Source organism: Lithobates pipiens, unplaced genomic scaffold (genome assembly GCF_037356315.1).
Source record: "Lithobates pipiens isolate NorthernLeopardFrog02 unplaced genomic scaffold, aLitPip1_a1.2 Scaffold_19, whole genome shotgun sequence".
Classification (NCBI taxonomy): domain Eukaryota; kingdom Metazoa; phylum Chordata; class Amphibia; order Anura; family Ranidae; genus Lithobates; species Lithobates pipiens.
This window is the reverse complement of record NW_027507764.1, coordinates 580,083,345-580,103,413: the sequence shown is the minus strand read 5'-3', so window position 1 is coordinate 580,103,413 and position 20,069 is coordinate 580,083,345. Positions and strand designations below refer to the sequence as shown.

Here is a 20,069-nt window from a genome sequence, read left to right as displayed (position 1 = left end):
GGAGCTGGGTTTTTTTTCACCGCGCCAGTGGCTGCTCATGCGCGACACATGCAGACTTCTGCGGCCATTTGAGGAGATCACCAAACTGGTCAGTCGCAGCCATGGCGCCATCAGTGACATGGTACCTTATGCCTTCTTTCTGGAGCGTGCATTGCGTCGTGTCATTGATCAGGCTGTGGAGGAGCAGGAGCGGGAAGATGAGGAAGTCGCAATGCTGGATGAATTCCCAGGGGGGGCTACTCTATCTGAGACAAGTCAACAACAGGAGTCTGATGAGGAGTCAGAGGAGGATGGTGCCGGGGCGGATGAGCAGGAGCAAGAAGAGCATGCTTTAAACCTTTCTGGGATCCCTGTTGTGCGAGGATGGGGAGAGGAGAATGAAGAGGACGACATTATCCTGGATGATGAGCAGGAGCCAGGCCACCACACCGCTTCCACTTTAGTGCAAATGGGGGCCTTCATGCTCCAGTGTTTTAATAGGGACCCCCGTATAAAAAGCATGAGGGTCAAGGACCAGTACTGGGTGGCAACGTACTTAGACCCCCGGTACAAACACAAAATGGCGGAAATGTTACCGCCGTCGCAGAGGGCTGTCAGAATGCAGCACTTCCAGGCCTTGCTTCGAGAAATGCTGCATTCTGCTTTTGCGTGCGCTGGCAGAGGAGCAATTCCCACTCCCAGAGAAGGATTTGCGGGTACCAATCCAACAGCGCCTGCAAGAAGAGGCCGGTTTGAAGATGTGTTGGTGACTTCGGATATGAGGTCATTCTTTCAGCCGACCCATCGACAGGTGTCATCCGGATCCAGCATCAGGGAACGCCTAGACCGTCAGGTGTCCGACTACATTGGGTTAACGGCCGATGTGGACGCTCTGAGGAGTGATGAACCCCTAGACTACTGGGTGGGCAGGCTTGACCTCTGGCCAGAGCTTGCCCAATTTGCAATCGAACTGTTGGCTTGCCCCTCATCCAGTGTCCTGTCCGAAAGGACGTTCAGCGCAGCAGGGGGGATTGTGACCGATAAGCGTACTCGCCTAGCTCACCACAGTGTTAACTACCTCACATTTCTAAAAATGAATGAGGCATGGATCTCGGAGGAATTCAACACATGTGACCAGTAGACCATGTATATGTCTATAAACTATTTTTTTAATCAAGCACACAGACCTTCTTAATTCATTTGGCTCACTTCCTTGACCCAAAAAAGCACACCGTACTATATGCCCCTACCCTCCTCTTTGAAGAGGTTGAGCGGTGTCATATTTCTACTGGGGCTGCTTATGATATCCCTGTGCTGTGCTGACTTCCTCCTGGGGGTTCTTATTATGAAGGGATCACACTATCCCTGTGCTGTGCTGACTTCCTCCTGGGGGTTCTTATTATGAGGGGATCACACCATCCCTGTGCTGTGCTGACTTCCTCCTGGGGCTGCTTACGGTGCTGCTGTCAGTGCTGTATGTCACGGTGCTGCTGTCAGCGCTGTATGTCACGGTGCTGCTGTCAGCGCTGTATGTCACGGTGCTGCTGTCAGCGCTGTATGTCACGGTGCTGCTGTCAGCGCTGTATGTCACGGTGCTGCTGTCAGCGCTGTATGTCACGGTGCTGCTGTCAGCGCTGTATGTCACGGTGCTGCTGTCAGCGCTGTATGTCACGGTGCTGCTGTCAGCGCTGTATGTCACGGTGCTGCTGTCAGCGCTGTATGTCACGGTGCTGCTGTCAGCGCTGTATGTCACGGTGCTGCTGTCAGTGCTCTGTATTACGGTGCTGCTGTCAGATGCCTCTATCACGGTGCATGTGTCATTCCGGTATGTCACGCTGCTGGTGATCATCTCCTGCACCCTCTTCTTTGCCTACCCTGGTCCCTGACCTTCCCTCTCCTCCATTGCCTTCATTAACTCCATAGTCCTGAATTGTTAGAACAATTTCCCAAATAAAATAAAAATGCTTGTAGTTATCGATCCCAAATTCACCTCATACATGTATTATGTCATTGTCCAGATGGTGGGACTACGTTTTACCCCCTAATAATTACCACGTGGCCGCAAATTCGACATGAAGGTTTGCAAAGTTCGCCTCCCATTGAAGTCAATGGGGCCCGCGGCGAACGGTCGGTTTCGCGAACGTTTGGGTCCGTTCGCATTTCGCGTTCGCGAAACGTCCCGTCGGAAGTTCGTCCATCACTACTGAGGAGAATACATTCAATACCTTCGCCATCTCCCCATCCTTTGTAACCAGATGTCCCTCTTCATTCTTTATGGGGCCAATATGGTCTGTCCTCCCTTTTTTACTGTTTACATACTTAAATAATTTCTTGGGATTTTTTTTGCTCTCCTCCGCTATGTGTCTTTCATGTTATATCTTAGCTGTTCTTATTGCACCCTTACATTTTTTGTTGCATTCTTTATAAAGTCTGAATGCTGATGATGATCCCTCAACCTTGTATTTTTTTTTTTGAAGGCCTTCTCCTTTACTTTTATATGCATTTTTACATTGGAGTTAAGCCACCCGGGACTTTTGTTCGCTCTTTTAAATTTATTACCCAATGGGATGCATTGGCTAATGCCCTTATTTAATGCTCTTAAGACAAACCCATCTCTCCTTCGTGTTCTTTGTTCCTAAGATTTTATCCCAATTTATGCCTTCTAGCAAGGGTTGTAGTTTAGGGAAGTTGGCTCTTTTGAAATTCAGTGTCTTTTATTCCCCTTATGTTTCCTATTTGTGTGATTTATACTGAAGCCAACTCAGTATCTGTTCTTATTCTGTATGTATGGACTCTACACAGTACCACTTCTCTTATCATGTATGTTGGGTGTAATTCTCGGTACCTGTAGTGGTTATGGTTGTCCTCTGTCTTCGCAGGCACCGCCAGCTAGAGAGGATCACCCCTGCTGCCCAGAACTTCCAGGAATCTCTGGACGCCTTCTATGATTGGTTAAGCGCCACCGAGAGGCGACTGGCAGAGCTCTGGCGAACCAACAGGTCCATGAACCAAATAAAAGACGCCCACATAGAAGTCCAGGTACTTCCTGCTCCTCCAAAGACAAAATCCACAACTCAACATTACATATCATATACCACTACCTACCTTATTGTAGACCCAGTGGTGACAATATGCTTCTCTATGCAATGCAGTCAGATCATGGCTGGTGGGAGGGGCCAGCAGGGGGCTGTACATAATTTCCTGATAACAGCACAGCACCGGCCTCATTACTCATCTCCAGAGCACTCATTCCTGATGCAGGCAGTGGGAGGAGTTATGCAAATATCAAAATGTCTTGTTTCCAGTCTTCATTTGCATTCAGAGCACCCTCAGTAATTCTCACAGTGTGCGGTGAAATCAGAGGAAACCCTTTCAGTCCAGAAGAGGAGCCGGTACAACTGTGCAAAACTGAAGGAAAGGCCTACTATATACAATGGATTGGATTACAAGCATAATCCGTTCCAGGAGAATGCTTGTAATCCAAAGCACTCGCTTATCAAAGCGAGTTTCCCCATAGAATTCAATGGAAACAAAGATAATTCGTTCCGCATTGACTTCTATTGCATGCAATACCGCATGTGGTAAGAGGTGGGGGGGGGGCACCGGAGAGCCTCGGAAATACTTGGGGACAGCTCGGCTGAACTCGGAAAGGCTCGGAAACACTCGGGAACGGAGTATTTCCGAGTGTTTCCGTGTACTTCCGAATGGCGCCGAACCGTTCCGAGTGTCACCGGCACCCCTGCACCTCTGGCCAAATGCAGTACTGTACACCCCATTTGCTTGAATTCTGCCTGCGCTTTTTGCGAGACAACACTCGCAAACCGAGTCAGAATTACAAAGAAAAGTTGCTTGTCTTTCAAATCGCTCGTTAACCACGTTACTCGTAAAACCAAGGTTCCACTGTATACTGTAATGTGTGTATATATATATATATATATATATATATATATATATATATATACTGACATTTCTGCCATTAAATCCCCCCCCCCCACTGATAACTGTCATGCCATATTTACTAATCTTTTCCTTCTTCCAGGATCTGTGCAGGGAAATCCAGAGCAAGCCAGGGGATCTGGAGAAGGTTCTAGAGAAGGGTCAGGTGATCCTGGAACTGGTTTCAGGTAAATGGACCTACTGGGTGTGCGCCCCAAAGCTCAAACACATATGTGTGCATGTGTATATATAATGATGGTCTCATTAGGGCAGAGGATGCTGTCAGTAGAGCAGTGGACAGTCTCATTAGGGCAGTGGACGGTGTCAGTAGAGCAGTGGACGGTGTCAGTTGTTTTTATTTTTATTATTTTATTTTTTACAATATTTTATTTATTTTTTATTTTAATTTTTTACAATTATTATAGAAGCCTTGTTAGGGGGTAGGGATGAGCCGAACACCCCCCGGTTCGGTTCGCACCAGAACTTGCGAACGACCCCCGCGTTCGGTACGAACGTTAGAACCCCATTGAAGTCTATGGGACTCGAACGTTCGAATTGGAAAGTGCTCATTTTAACGGCTAATATGCAAGATAGTGTCCTAAAAAGGGTTTGGCGACCTGCCTCCTGCCTCAGGGGACATGGGTCACTGCAAAAAAAAGTTTTAAAAACTACCGTTTTGGCGGGAGCACTGATTTTAATGACGATTAAAGTGAAAAAAGTGAAATATTCCTTTAAATATGGTGCCTGCGGGGTGTCTGTAGTATGCCTGTGAAGTGCCACGTGTTTCCCGTGTTTAGAACAGTCCCTGCACAAAATGACATTAAACGGAAATAACACCATTTAAAACTGCTTGCGGTTTTAATGTTATATCTGGTTCCTGCAATATGGTTGAAAATCATTGAGAAAAATGGCATGGGTAGCCCCCCCTGCCCATTACCAGCCTATTTGGGTCTTGTACGCATATTAAGGGGAACCCCGTACCCATATTAAAAAAAGGAAATGCGTGTGGCCCCCAGGCCCTATATACTCAGAACAGCAGTATACAGGCGGTGCAAACAAGACAGGGACTGTGTAGGTTTGTTGTGTTAAGTTGAATCTGTTTGTCATTTTCAACCGGTACATTTTTAAAGTGTAGCTCCAGTCAAAAAAACTATCTTTAAGCTTTTTGGAAAACATAGTGAAGGGTTATCACCCCTGTATAATTTGTTTTGTCGTCCATCTTTTTTCATCTCACTTGCTGCTGTCTCCTTCCGTTTGCAAGTAGGAGATGTTTGTAAGTTGGATGTTTGAAAGTAGGGGCCTGCCCTATATTATAGCGGTATGTACTGGGTACAGAGCACGCAGACAGCACGCACGCACTATCTCCTAACACTACTGACTGCAAGCTCTATTATTAACCACTTGTTAGCCCAATGTTTGCATAAAGTGAAAGATGAAGTTATGCTGAGTAAATAGATATCAAACATGTCACTCTTCAAAATTGCACATGCCCGTGGAATGGCGCCAAACGTCGCTACTTAAAAAATCCCCATAGGCGACGCTTTAAATATTTTTTTACTGGTTACATGTTTTGAGTTGCAGAGGAGGTCTAGGACTAGAATTATTGCTCTCACTCTAACATTCTCGGCGATACCTCACATGTGTGGCACATGCGAGCACATGGGGACATGGGCGCTTTAATTTTTATTTTATTTTTTTATTGTTCATTTTACTTTATTTATTTTAGTTTGACATTTTTTTTCCCAAAAATATATTTTTGATCACTTTTATTCCTATTACAAGAAATGTAAACATCCCTTGTAATAGGAATATGGGGTGACAGGTCCTCTTTACAGTGAAATCTGGGGGGTCAATATGACCCCACATCTCACCTCTAGGCTGGGAAGCCTGAAATAAAAAATAAAAAAAAGATTCTGGCTTTGATCGTACTGGCGAGTTGGTAGAAGCACCGGAGGGCGGTGAGGGGTGGGGGGCGTCTATGGCTGGGTATTTCAGGGTATCACCGAGTATGGCTGGGTATCTCTGAGTATGGCTGGGTATGGCAATTTATGGCAGGGTATTACAGAGTATTGGCGGGGTATTGGCGGGGTACTACAGAGTAATAGCAGGGTACTGCACTGCAGAGTAATGGCAGGGTACTGCACTGCAGAGTAATGGCGGGGTACTGCACTGCAGAGTAATGGCGGGGTACTGCAGAGTAATGGCGGGGTACTGCACTGCAGAGTAATGGCGGGGTACTGCACTGCAGAGTAATGGCGGGGTACTGCACTGCAGAGTAATGGCGGGGTACTGCACTGCAGAGTAATGGCAGGGTACTGCACTGCAGAGTAATGGCGGGGTACTGCACTGCAGAGTAATGGCGGGGTACTGCACTGCAGAGTAATGGCGGGGTACTACAGAGTAATGGCAGGGTACTGCACTGCAGAGTAATGGCGGGGTACTACAGAGTAATGGCAGGGTACTGCACTGCAGAGTAATGGCAGGGTACTGCACTGCAGAGTAATGGCGGGGTACTGCACTGCAGAGTAATGGCGGGGTACTGCAGAGTAATGGCGGGGTACTGCAGAGTAATGGCAGGGTACTGCAGAGTATGCACTGGTATTGCAGAGTATTGGCAGGGAATTGAGGGGTTAAATTCGGTGAGCAGCGATGTGGGCACTGCAGATGCAGCCCACATCGCTGCTGACACCAATCTCTTTCCCCTCCGCTGTACCGATCGGTACAGAAAGGGGAGGTAGGAACAGGCGTCATAACATGACGCCGGTTTGTTTCCAAGTGATCACTCCGTCATTTGACGGAGCAATCACGTGGTAAACGGCCGCTATGAGCGGCCGTTTACCGTGATGCGCCGGGTCCTATGGACCCGGCGGTCACGGATGCTCTCGAGTGCGCACACCTCGGGGCATGCGAGAGCAGAATTCTGGGAGGCCGTTAATTAACGGCCTCTCTGAGTTAAACAACCGCCCTGAAGCCGTTAATCGGCAATGGGCAGTTGTTAAGTGGTTAAAGCTAGATCACTAGCTATATAGGTGAGGTGAATATAGTGGTGTATACTGCAGTCAGGGCACAGACAACAACCACTACACAGCAGCAAGATAGGAAATCAGCCAAAAACGATTGGTGTGTACTGTGTTGAAGGTACACAGAACACCCACTGCTTCAGATGCAAAGTAACACACTACAGGAGGCCGCCTTAAAGGCGGCCTTATATAGTGTGGGGCGTGCACTACACAGCCTGAGCTATGATTGGCCACAGGCAGGATGCCTGTGGCCAATCATGGCTCTCCTCGCTGCCGGCGCTGCGATTGGCCAAGCATGCGGGGTCACAGTGCATGCTTGGCCAATCATCGGGCAGCAATGCACTGCGCCAACGCAGTGCATTGTGGTCCGCGCGCGCGTCACTCGAATTTTGACGCGAACGGCCAAAACGTTCGGAATTCGCCGAACGGCCGAACGGCCAATGTTCGAGTCGAACGTGCGTTCGACTCGAACACGAAGCTCATCCCTATTAGGGGGCTTTGGTGAAATATCAGGGGTTCAAAGAGGGGGAATCTGCACCATGCGGGGTGAGTAGGTTGCGCCCAGGCACACCCGGCACACCCTGCGCGCACACCTATGTTCAGCAGAGTTTTGCCATGATAGAAGTGACAGCATGCATACAGTGTTATAAATAGAGGGACACTAATTGGAGCAGATGATGTTCAAGGGAATAGGGCTGGGCAGAAGAGCTAACAATCTCTGTGTGGTGAAGGACAGAACTGTAAAGAAACCGTTTCGGTTTGTACATGGAAAGCGGTGGTGTCCCAATGAAGAGGAATAAAAGGTTACTAAAAGGTAAACAAAATGGCAAAAAAACAAGTAGCAAAATTTTGCGAAAAATGACTACTTTGTGGAAGATTCTTTCTTCAGGTTTTGGTAATTCTAATGAAATAATAATAATTAACACCTTGACCTTCTGAAGGTTTTACCCCCTTCATGACCAGGGTCATTTTTTGCTATTCAGCTACTTTCACTGGCATTCAACGCTCTACCCAAATGACATTTATATCACCTTTTTTTCACACAAATAGAGCTTTCTTTTGGTGGTATTTGATCACCACTGTTTTTTTTTGTTGCTGTTGTTGTTTTTTTACAATATAAATGAAAATATTACTTAAAATTTGTAAAAACAAAACAATATTTTATACTTTCCGTTATAAAACATATCCCAAAAAAAATTTATTTCTTTGTAAATTTAGGCCAAAACGCATTCTGCTACATTTCTTTGGTAAAAAAGAAATCCCAATAAGTTTATATTAAGCAGTCTGTGCAAGTGTCTAAAACCTATGGTATTTATACTGGAGTTTACGCAGCTATGACGCTATACTGTAATGGCGGTGATGAGTGACTTACAGTGGGACTGTGAGGGTGGTGGGCAATCTGGTGCTAACAGACACTATCTGGGAGGGTCACTAACTGACATCACTAGTGACACTAATACAGTGATAATACTATACACTGTCACTGTACTAATGACATTGGCTGGGAAGGGGTTAACGTCTAGGGGCAATCAAGGGGTTAACTGTGTGCCTAACAAGTGTGCCCTGTGTGCTGATTTTACTTTATTTTCTGGCTGATTTTTTTCTCCCTGCTTTGTGATGAGAAAGAAACAGCCAGATCACTCTTCCCTGTTTTCTGTGAAAACACAGAACTCTGTGTGTGATTGGCCACAGCCGAACAGCTGACTTCAGCCAAAATCATTGGCTTAAATCAGCTGCTAAACTTATGTTGTGTCCAATCACAGGGTGGGATGCCGTGCACGGGGGGGGGGGGGGGGGTGTGCATGCATTCCCACCCCAAACCGGGAAGCAAGCCTGGTGACGTACAGGTGCATTGCCCGGCCTGTAAATTAGAAGATAAGGTGCTACAACTCAATGTGAAGGGCAGTCGCACAGCTGCAGGCACAATCACGAAAGAAGACAATCCACTACTCTTTGCATGCTCTTTAAAAAAATCATCAAATTTATTGTTTCTCCACAATATCAATATAGGAATTGTCCCGTCCTCTGTTCCACTCACCCACGGTAAACCTACTGTGTGCGGACAGCAAGCAGTAAAAAAAAAAAAAATACAGAAATCACGAATAATCCCAGTAATGTGTCCAATATGTTTTTTTCCCATAGCCGTCAGCTTCATCTAGTGGCCATAATGTGGTATTTACCTGATTTGAAGTATTTCAAGAAAATATCACATTATGGCCACTAGATGGCGCAAAGGCAAAAAACATATTAGACATACATATACATATATAAAATAGGCTGCATTATTTCACTCCAATGTCACAAGGGGTTAAATAAAACCATGTGGCCATGCTCATGCAAGTCCCTTAGGCCGCGTACACACGGGCGGACTGTCTGTCCAACTTAGTCCGCTGAAACGTGTTTCAGCGGACAGTCCGCTCGCGTGTGGGCTTCAGCGGACTTTTTCAGCGGACAGTCTGGCGGACTAAGGCCGCGTACACACGGGCGGATTGTCTGCCCAACTAAGTTCGTCAGACAATCCGACAGACAGTCCGTCCAAATTTTGAATGAACGGACTTGCCCACACACGATGAGCAGACAGTCCACTGAAAGCGTGCGCGATGACGTGTACAGCACGTACGACGGGACTAGAAAAACGACGTCCTATACACTGCAATGCAACCTTCGGCCGTGTAAATCCTTTCTGAGCATGCGCCATACTTAGTCCGTCCAACTTGCCTACTCACGAGCGGACTGTCCACTGAAACCAAGTTTGGACGGACAAAACCAAGTTTGAACGGACAAAATTACGGAAATTCCGTAAGACTTTGTTCGTCAGACAGTCCGCTGAAAAAGTCCGCTGAAGCCCACACACGAGCGGATTGTCCGCTGAAACACGGTTCAGCGGACTAAGTTGGACAGACAATCCGCCCGTGTGTACGCGTTCTTAGTCTTTCGGAATTTCCGTAATATTGTCCGTCCAACTTTGGTTTCAGCGGACAGTCCGCTCGTGTGTAGGCAAGTTGGACGGACTAAGTATGGCGCATGCTCAGAAAGGATTTACACGGCCGAAGGTTGCATTGCAGTGTATTGGACGTCGTATTTCTAGTCCCGTCGTACGTGCTGTACACGTCATCGCGCACGCTTTCAGCGGACTGTCTGTTCATCGTGTGTGGTCAAGTCCGTTCATTCAAAAGTAGGACGGACTGTCCGTCGGATTGTCTGACGGACTTAGTTGGCCAGACAGTCCGCCCGTGTGTACGCGGCTTCAGGCCCCAGGTGCTTTATTGTGGCATATGGGAGAACCATACGTGTTTCCAGCATATACAGAAATGTGGGTATTGGCTGGGTATTATAGAGGAATGTAGAAAAAATGATCCGATTGTTGCTTTTAAAATTTCTTAATTTTATTGAATAACCACAGTTTACAAACGCTGATTAAATCAGTTGACGTGTTTCAGCCTATAAGGCCTTAGTCATAACCACCCATGTTGGGGTACTCTGTTTTGGGGGTGCCCTGTAATAAAGGGGTGCTCTGTGTTAATGGGGTGCTCTGTGTTAGGGCAGTGTTCTGTGCTAGTGGGGTGCTTTGTGTTGGGGGTGCTCTGTGTTAGTGGGGTGCTTTGTGTTGGGGGGGGGGTGCTCTGTGTTAGAGGGGTGCCTTGTGTTGGGGGGGTGTTCTGTGTTAGTGGGGTGCTTTTTGTTGGGGGGTGTTCTGTGTTAGTGGGATGCTTTGTGTTGGGGGGTATTCTGTGTTAGTGGGATGCTTTGTGTTGGGGGGTGTTCTGTGTTAGAGGGGTTCTTTGTGTTGGGGGGTGTTCTGTGTTAGAGGGGTGCCTTGTGTTGTGGGGTATTCTGTGTTAGTGGGGTGCTTTGTGTTGGGGGTGTTCTGTGTTAGAGGGGTTCTTTGTGTTGGGGGCGTTCTGTGTTAGAGCGGTGCCTTGTGTTGGGGGGTGTTCTGTGTTAGAGGGGTTCTTTGTGTTGGGGGTGTTCTGTGTTAGAGGGGTGCCTTGTGTTGGGGGGTATTCTGTGTTAGTGGGGTGCTTTGTGTTGGGGGGTGTTCTGTGTTAGAGGGGTTCTTTGTGTTGGGGGCGTTCTGTGTTAGAGGGGTGCCTTGTGTTGGGGGGTGCTCTGTGTTAGAGGGGTGCCTTGTGTTGGGGGTGTTCTGTGTTAGTGGGGTGGTTTTTGTTGAGGGGGGTTCTCTGTGTTAGTGGGGTGCTTTATGTTGGGGGGTGTTCTGTGTTAGTGGGATGATGTGTATTGGGGGATGCTCTGTGTTGGGGGTGCTCTGTGTTGGGGGTGCTCTGTGTTTGTGGGGTGATCTGTGTTAGAGGAGTGTTCAGGTTGCTCTTGGTTGCACAGTGTGTGATATCATTGAGCGGTGGTATCTCATATCTTCCATGTACCATCTTTTAGGAGAAGAATCTCAGCTTTGCCAAGAAAAGATGGATGCTCTGCGGGTCCGGTATATCATCGTAGCTCAGAGCGCCGGTGATATGCTCCAGAGAACAGAACAAACACTGCAAGCCACGGAACGCCTGGACCCCTCCCAGGAGGATATTTCCCTGTGGCTTGGCCGTATGGAGAAGGTGGCATCTTCTGTGACTGGGGAAGGTGATGGGGAGGGCAGCATGCTGAGTGCCAGCGACAGGGAAAAGGTGGGTGACCATTAACCAGTAAAGGGAATCACCTTCCCGTTATGACTGTCCTGACTTTCTCCATCTTGGTTTTTAGCTGGATCAGGTTGTTCTGACCCAGTTGTCTCATCTTCGAGATGCTGAGCGACGTCTGGAGGAGCTGAGCCGAGTCACGCTGGATGTGGAGACCCTGCAGACGCAGATGAGGGATCATAAGGTGAGGAGGATGGGCATGCCTGGGATGAGTTGTTACAGGTTATGGGGGGGGGGGGGGGCCATCATCTTCTATGTACACACTAGGTCTAAATGTGTGGCTTTTCCTCTTCCTCTGACAGCTGCTGGCGGTGGACGTTCTACAACACTGTGGCATCACTGAAAGGCTGCTGGGTATCTCTGACATTCTTTTGACCCTGTGCCCAAAGGCCATCCAGGAGCGGCTGCAGGTGAGGAGGGCGTAAATACCCAGAATCCTGCATTCTTCGCACCTTCATTCCATTTGTTCTTCTCCACTAAGATGAAAATGATGGTGTAATTGGAAGGACCATATCTAAGGCCAATGCCTATCCTCATCTTATCTCTACATTGTGGCATAGGCTGGCACAGCCATCAGCAATTATCTAAAGCAGGGGCCTCCAAACTTTCTAAACAAAGGGCCAGTTTATTGTCCTTCAGACTTTTGGAGGACAAGACTGTGGCCATCAGGATTCAATGGGAATAAACAATTCTCCATCATTGGTGTCAGTGGAAGGAATTATGTCCCATCATTGGTGTCATTGGGCCCCATTTTTGGTGGCATTAGGAGGATCTGTACGCCATGGTTGGTGTCATTGGGCCCCGTTGTTGATGTCATTAGGAAGATCTGTGCTTCATTGTTGGTGTCATTAGCAGGCCACCTCAAGCACCAGGCTTGGGTTATGGGGAAGGGGCATTTGTTCTCATCAACATGGGGACAGAGTGCTTTGGGTATGTGGCCTTGAGGGCAAGTGGCCAGTTACTGCTCAGGAGGTGGTCTAGGATAAGGGTCTGTCAGTATAGATTAATAGAATTTCAAGCTGCTTTGCTTTCAAACAGAAACGTTGTATTTTTATGATTGAATACAAGACTTCCTCTGATTGGTTTGAGGAACAAATCATGACATCATCCGCCTGCCGTCTCCACCTCAGCCAATCAATGTGTTGTTCACAAGAAGACATTTTCTGAAATGACATTGTGTGATTTGTTTGGATGAGAATAACACTTAATGAACCTTGTCTTGTTTGTGTCCCCACTCTGCAGGCATCTCTGGAGTCCCTGAAGGAGAAGTGCCCCCGTATAGCGGCCCAGGTGACCTCCTCGCCCGCTGTCCTGGAGCACACCCTCGCCATGCTCGCCCAGTTTTCTGAAGCCGAGGAGGAACTGCTGCCATGGATAGAAGAGACAGAGTCTGATCTTCCGCATAGGTCTTCAAACTGCGGCCTTTCTGGAGATTTCAGGGAGCAGCAAGAGAGACTGCAGGTGAGTGCGAGACCCCTGATGTATAGGATGGTGTACATGGGTGCAATATACAACCTGCCCCTTCCTCAGAGGATAACCTGTTCAGCGTAAATCTTCCCCTTTCTGAGAGGATAACCCATAAATATACAAATCTGCCCCATTCTCAGAGGATAAGCTGTACGATATGCAAACTTCCCCCTTAATGGAGAACCCATACAATATACAATCTTCCCCTTTCCTGGAAGGAAAACCCATATAATACACAATCTGTCACTTCCTGGAAAGATGGCATGTACAAGAATCTGCCCCTAAAGGCCTTTTAATGCCACAGCTTTTTTTTTTTTAAGGTGTTTGCTGTCTGTGTCTCTGCCCTCTATGTATGTGTTCTAGTAACCACTGCCAACTAGAGATGTTGGTTTATAGACCAGATACATCCTAAATATAGAGCCATTTATCCGACTGTCCATGCAGAGCCTCTGGTTTATAGACCAGATACATCCTAAATATAGAACCATTTATCCGACTGTCCACCCAGAGCCTCTGGTTTATAGACCTGATACATCCTAAATATAGAGCCATTTATCCGACTGTCCATCCAGAGCCTCTGGTGTATAGACCAGATACATCCTAAATATAGAGCCATTTATCTAACTGTCCATCCAGAGCCTCTGGTTTATAGACCAGATACATCCTAAATATAGAGCCATTTATCCAACTGTCCATGCAGAGCCTCTGGTTTATAGACCAGATACATCCTAAATATAGAGCCATTTATCCGACTGTCCATCCAGAGCCTCTGGTGTATAGACCTGATACATCCTAAATATGGAGCCATTTATCCAACTGTCCATCCAAAGCCTCTGGTTTATTGACCAGATACATCCTAAATATAGAGCCATTTATCTGACTGTCCATCCAGAGCCTCTGGTTTATAGACCAGATACAATCCCAGAGCCTCTGGTGTATAGACCGGATACATCCTAAATATAGAGACATTTATCCGACTGTCCAAGCAGAGCCTCTGGTTTATAGACCAGATACGTCCTAAATATAGAGCCATTTATCCAACTGTCCATGCAGATACTCTGCTTTATAGACCTGATACATCCTAAATATAGAGCCATTTATCTGACTGTCCATCCAGAGCCTCTGGTTTATAGACCAGATACATCCTAAATATAGAGCCATTTATTCAACTGTCCACCCAGAGCCTCTGGTGTATAGACCGAATACATCCTAAATATGGAGCCATTTCTCCAACTGTCCATCCAAAGCCTCTGGTTTATTGACCAGATACATACTAAATATAGAGACATTTATCCGACTGTCCAAGCTTAGCCTCTGGTTTATAGACCAGATACATCCTAAATATAGAGCCATTTATCCAACTGTCCATGCAGATACTCTGGTTTATAGACCTGATACATCCTAAATATAGAACCATTTATCCGACTGTCCATCCAGAGCCTCTGGTTTATAGACCAGATACATCCTAAATATAGAGACATTTATCCAACTGTCCATGCAGAGCCTCTGGTTTATAGACCTGATACATCCTAAATATAGAGCCATTTATCTGACTGTCCATCCAGAGCCTCTGGTTTATAGACCAGATACATCCTAAATATAGAGACATTTATCCAACTGTCCATGCAGAGCCTCTGGTTTATAGACCTGATACATCCTAAATATAGAGCCATTTATCTGACTGTCCATCCAGAGCCTCTGGTTTATAGACCAGATACAATCCCAAATATAGAGCCATTTATTCGACTGTCCACCCAGAGCCTCTGGTGTATAAACCGGATACATCCTAAATATGGAACCATTTATCCAACTGTCCATCCAAAGCTTCTGGTTTATAGACCTGATACATCCTAAATATAGAACCATTTATCCGACTGTCCATCCACAGCCTGTGGTTTATAGACCAGATACTTCCTATATGGAGCCATTTACTTCTGTTTGTTGGCCATTGTTCCAGGCTCTGCGGGAGGTGGTTGCTGAACATAAGCCACTTGTCACCAAACTACACCGAGTCGCCTGTAAGCTGTCTGAGTTGTGTCCGGAGGAGAGTTCTGTATTCCAGCAGAGATTTGAGAGTGCAGAGAAGCGTTATTGTGCCATTCGGGAGGCCGTCCGCCAAGCAGCTGCCATCCTTGAAGATACCGTTCCCCGATACAGCCAGGTTAGTTGTCTGTGCAGTTTTCTTCATTTTCTGCAGTAATCTCCCAACACCAACAAAAAATCTAAATTCTTTCTAGTCTGGTCTGTCTAATTTGGGTCTTATCTATCTCATGTGTGGTTCATGTATGTTCCTATATCCATAGAGTAACCATCTAAGCTTTGTACCCTTTCCTACAGATCAGCGAAAGGATAGATATGATGTCTGAGAGCTTAGAGCGGCTCAGGGACCGGATGCAGATCACTACGTCTGTACGCGGGGAACCCTCTCGGATTCGAGAACAGCTTCAAGAAAACTCTCATGTTCAAGCTGAGCTGGAAAAACTGGGAGTCGCTCTGGAGAACATCACCAAACAGGGCAGTGAGCTAGCTTCCAGCCTTCCAGATGATGCTAAAGAGTCACAAGGTATTTGTCTTCTAGATATGTGGTTCTCAACCACCAGTCCTTGGCCACCCCTCTACTGGGGCCTCCAGCCAGCCGCAGATCCCCTAATGCCCCACAGAGCCTTCCATTTCCCATATTGCTTTTCAATCTACCATATTGGCCCACAATACCCCCAGACCCCCTGAGAGCCCCCAAAGTGCCCCCCAACACCCCACATTGCCACCCAGCACCTTGCATTGCCCACTGGCTTTTTGCAGAGCCCCCATAGAGTGCCCAAACTTCAGCTCCAACAGGGCCATATAGTCTCCCACAGTACCACTGCAACCCCCCCAGCCTCCTGGAAAGACTTTATCCCACATAATTGTCCATAGCTCCCTCCAGAAACCTCATCCCCTACAGGATCACCTAGAATGCTGCAGCATCCCCTAAATCCTTCCAAAACCCCCATCCCCCACAATGACACCCAACCCCATCCATGGGACATAACCAAACACACAGCTACAGAATGATCACATACCTGTGCCATAACCCTCAGCTCAACACTCGGCTGAACTCCTAACCACTAGACATATGTGAGTCGAAATTTGTGTAGCAAGGTCCCAGGCCTCCTTCAGACTAATGAGAACTTCCAGGGCCAAAGACAGCTGACATCATTCTGTATATGGTGGATTGAGAGGCATGGTGGGTGCAAGGTAGTTAAAGTTATTGGGTGCCAGACACTTCTTGAATGCAAAAGAGAGTTTATTTCTCTTAACAAACTGTTGGGGGAGAGAGGGTTAGGGCCAGGACACCCTTAGGTAGTTGCAAGTTCAGTTGGTAGACCCTGGGACTTCAACAGGAGGCCAGCCATGCAGGGAAAGGCATCCAGCAAGACGCCACGTCTGCATGCGCAGGAATGCTGTCTCCACTGGCAACAGTCTTTAACAGTTCCTAACACAAAGCATAACAGTTCTTTCACTACAATCACTCTTTGTGGTTCTTCAGCCCACTGAGTTCCTAGTCTCTCACTAGACTAGATGATTCACTGACTCTGAATCCCTTGAGCTCCTTCAATCTTCACGGTAGTGTCTTCCTCAAGCGTCACCCCCGCCTCTCTGCTGGGTCCCTGGCTTGGCACTCAAGATACCTCTCAAGCTTCACCCCACTGGCCTTCTCGGTCCCTGGCTGGACACACAAGGCTGCTCTGCAACTGTCACCTCCGCTGGCTAGGTCCCTGGGTTCATTCCCACTGAAGTTTCCTGTTTCTTCACTGTCCCCAGTTGCTGAGAATACTGCTCCGGTACTTGCTTCAGCTACTCACTGTGGTCCTTGGTAATAAGGTGGATAGTCCCTTAGTGGCGACAGCTTCCCCTCTACCTCCGACTACTGGCAGGTTCTCCAGCCGACAGAACCGTCACTTCTGGTTGGACTGCAAGCCGCAATCCCAACCCTGTGCTGCTCTCTTGCTTCTGCATAGGCATTCAGACAGATTAGCAGCTAGATGTGCCCAGGATAGGCCCAAATTCCGGCCTAGCAGCCCGGGCAACACAACACACGTCCACCCAGACAGCTGTCCAGGTGGCACAGAACACCGATCACCTGACTCCACCCGAATGTATAGGTTCTCCCAGTAGGCCAAATGATTCAAGAAAACCCCTGCCCATTGGCTGAGACACCCCATATACCCATAATCTGACCTTGCATTGCCCTTCTCGCATCTAGTACCACCAAGTACCCGGATACTTAGCGGTAGAAGAGAAAAGTGCAACAAGGCCAAACTTAGAGAGAAATCAATTGATCTCTAATGCCGCGTACACACGACCGGACATAGGTCCGACAGACTTTCGACGGAGTTCTGACGGAGTTCTGACAGAGTTCTGACGGACTTTCCGAATGAACGGACTTGGCCACACACAATCACACCAAAGTCCGACGGATTCAAACGTGATGACGTACGACCGGACTAGAATAAGGAAGTTCATAGCCAGTAGCCAATAGCTGCCCTAGCGTCAGTTTTTGTCCGTCGGACCAGCATACACACGAGCGGATTTCTCGGTAGGAACTGGGTCCGGCAGAGTTCTGGCGGAAAAATTTGAAACATGTTCCATTTCTAAAGTCTGTCAGACTTTTGCAAATCAAACGTCCGCTGCAGCCCACACACGATCGAATAGTCTGCCGGAATTGTTCCATTGGACTTTTGATGTTGAAAAGTCCGGTCATGTGTACGCGGCATAAGCCCCTGTACACACGGTCGGAGATTCCGACAACCAAATCCGACGGATTCTGTCCGTCGGATTTTGTCCGACGGATCTTGTCCAAAACTGTTGCATACACACGGTCGGACGAAGTTGTCGGAAAATCCAATCGTTCAGAACGTGATGACGTTATTTCGTTACGACGGGACTACGTTCAGGCTAGTAGCCAATAGCTTTGGTGTAGGAATTTGATCTGAGCATGCGTGGCACTTTGTCCGATCGGAATTCTCTACACATGATCGGAGTATGTCCTATCGGACCAGTTTGTCGGAAAATATTTCCAGCAAGTTGGAAAATTTAGTCCGACGGATATTCCGACGGAAACAATTCGATGCATACCACACACAGTCGGAATATCCGACAAAACGGTCCGATAGGACACATTCCGACGGAATCTCCGACCGTGTGTACAAGGGATTACAATTAGCCAAAATGACTATTCCTGGCAAGTACATTTTGAGGAGAAACCCTGCCTAAACTCCAGGGTGCTACATCTGGATGAAATTTTGTTTGGATGCATCCAAATCTCCAAATCACACTAGTAACGAACTTCAAGGAATCCAAAATATAGTTTAACAAAACAACGGATCAATTCGTATGACATGATGCGGGGGTTTGAGCCTTTCGTTAAAGTTTGAATCATCCAAAACAACGTAACAATATAATGAATGATCCAAATTGATTCTGATCCATTTTGATTTTATGTTGCATTAACATTTTTCATTATTATCAAAAAATACATTACATATGAAACGGAAACATATTGCAATAAATACAGTAAAGTATAAAAGTCAAATGATCTTGTGTTTGGGTTGGATGGAGGTGAATCCATCAGAATCTCCGAATCATAACATAACGAGTGAATCCAAAATGAATTTTGTTCCATTTGTTATGTTATGATTTGGAGATTCTGTTGGATTCACGTCCATCCAATCCTAACAAAATGCCTAAGTAATCTCCCCCAAAAAAACCAAATACATTAAAACAAATATGGCTAATCTTCCGAAATATCTTCTGAAATACTAATCAATTTGGAACAGCAGATACACAAAACGAAAATGTCCAAAAATGACTTATTCTATCCAGGGCCGGTGCTACCACTAGGCAAACTAGGCAGCCTCCTAGGGTGCCCTGCTGCCTAAGGTGCCCGGCCACTGGTGTTCCTACTCTCTTCTCTCTGCAGCAAGCAACTAAGTCTCAGCATCAGCAGGCAGCCGCAGCTCTGTTCGCACATAGTGTCAGAGGCGCAGCGGTGGCAGGGGACAGTGTCTGTATCCAATCTACCGCATGAATGGAAGCAAGAAAACATCCATTGATGGGCTAGTAGGCTGCATTTGATGGGCGCTGGTGAAGCTACATTGATGGGCGCTGGTGAAGCTACATTGATGGGCGCTGGTGAGGCTGCATTTGATGGGCGCTGGTGAGGCTGCATTTGATGGGCGCTGGAGAGGCTGCATTTGATGGGCGCTGGAGAGGTTGCATTTGATGGGCGCTGGAGAGGTTGCATTTGATGGGCGCTGGAGAGGCTGCATTTGATGGGTGCTTTATTTAAAAAGTGCGGTTTACATGGGCAGGGGAAAGGGGGTGGGGTCAGGGGTGGAGCCAGGGGGCGTCAAAATTAGGTTTTGCCTAGGGTGTCAAAAATCCTTGCACCAGCCCTGATTCTAACATAACGAATATGACGAAACTAAATGATTAATTTAATGAATGAATCCGAAACTAAACAAATGTTTTCATTCTGCTCATCTCTAATAACCATTTTTAAAGAGGAAGTAAACCCTTCCAAACAACTTGGACCTATAGGTAAGCCTAGATTAAGGCTTACCTGTAGGTCCAAGCAATATCTCCTAAACCTATATGGTTTAGGAGATATTTGCCCGAAAATGGGCACCGCTGTCTACGGCGCATGCGCCGTAGACAGCGGCGCGCAGGCGCACTAAATGCGGCAAATCCAAGAATGGATTTGCCTAATTTGTCGACTCCCGTGCGCATGCGCGGGAGTGACGTCATCGCGGCTTCGCCGTATGACAGCGGCGGAGCTGCGAGACGCGACTCCCGTGCGCATGCGCGGGAGTGACGTCATCGCGGTTGCGCCGCTGTGATTCGTCGGAGCTGCGAGACGCCACAAGCAACATGGATGCGGCGGACTACAGGGGACAGCGGCGACTTCGCTGGCTCCTGTGTCAGGTAAGTGACACATAATGAGCTACTATGCGATGCATAGTAGTCCATTATGCTTTAC

The 20,069-nt window shown here is 47.3% G+C and overlaps 1 protein-coding gene across 6 annotated transcripts in view; it reads left to right on the top strand.

Moving 5' to 3' along the window:
• Positions 1–20,069, top strand: part of LOC143997680 (microtubule-actin cross-linking factor 1, isoforms 6/7-like) — a 214,700-nt gene that overhangs the window by 87,024 nt on the left and 107,607 nt on the right. For all 6 annotated transcript variants that reach the window (XM_077493431.1, XM_077493430.1, XM_077493427.1 and 3 more), the window contains exons 6-13: positions 2,859–3,018; positions 4,019–4,103; positions 11,331–11,572; positions 11,649–11,768; positions 11,887–11,994; positions 12,827–13,045; positions 15,009–15,212; positions 15,389–15,614. In XM_077493431.1, the coding sequence (XP_077349557.1) occupies positions 2,859–3,018; positions 4,019–4,103; positions 11,331–11,572; positions 11,649–11,768; positions 11,887–11,994; positions 12,827–13,045; positions 15,009–15,212; positions 15,389–15,614 (1,364 nt within the window). The remainder of the gene's footprint in view (positions 1–2,858; positions 3,019–4,018; positions 4,104–11,330; positions 11,573–11,648; positions 11,769–11,886; positions 11,995–12,826; positions 13,046–15,008; positions 15,213–15,388; positions 15,615–20,069) is intronic.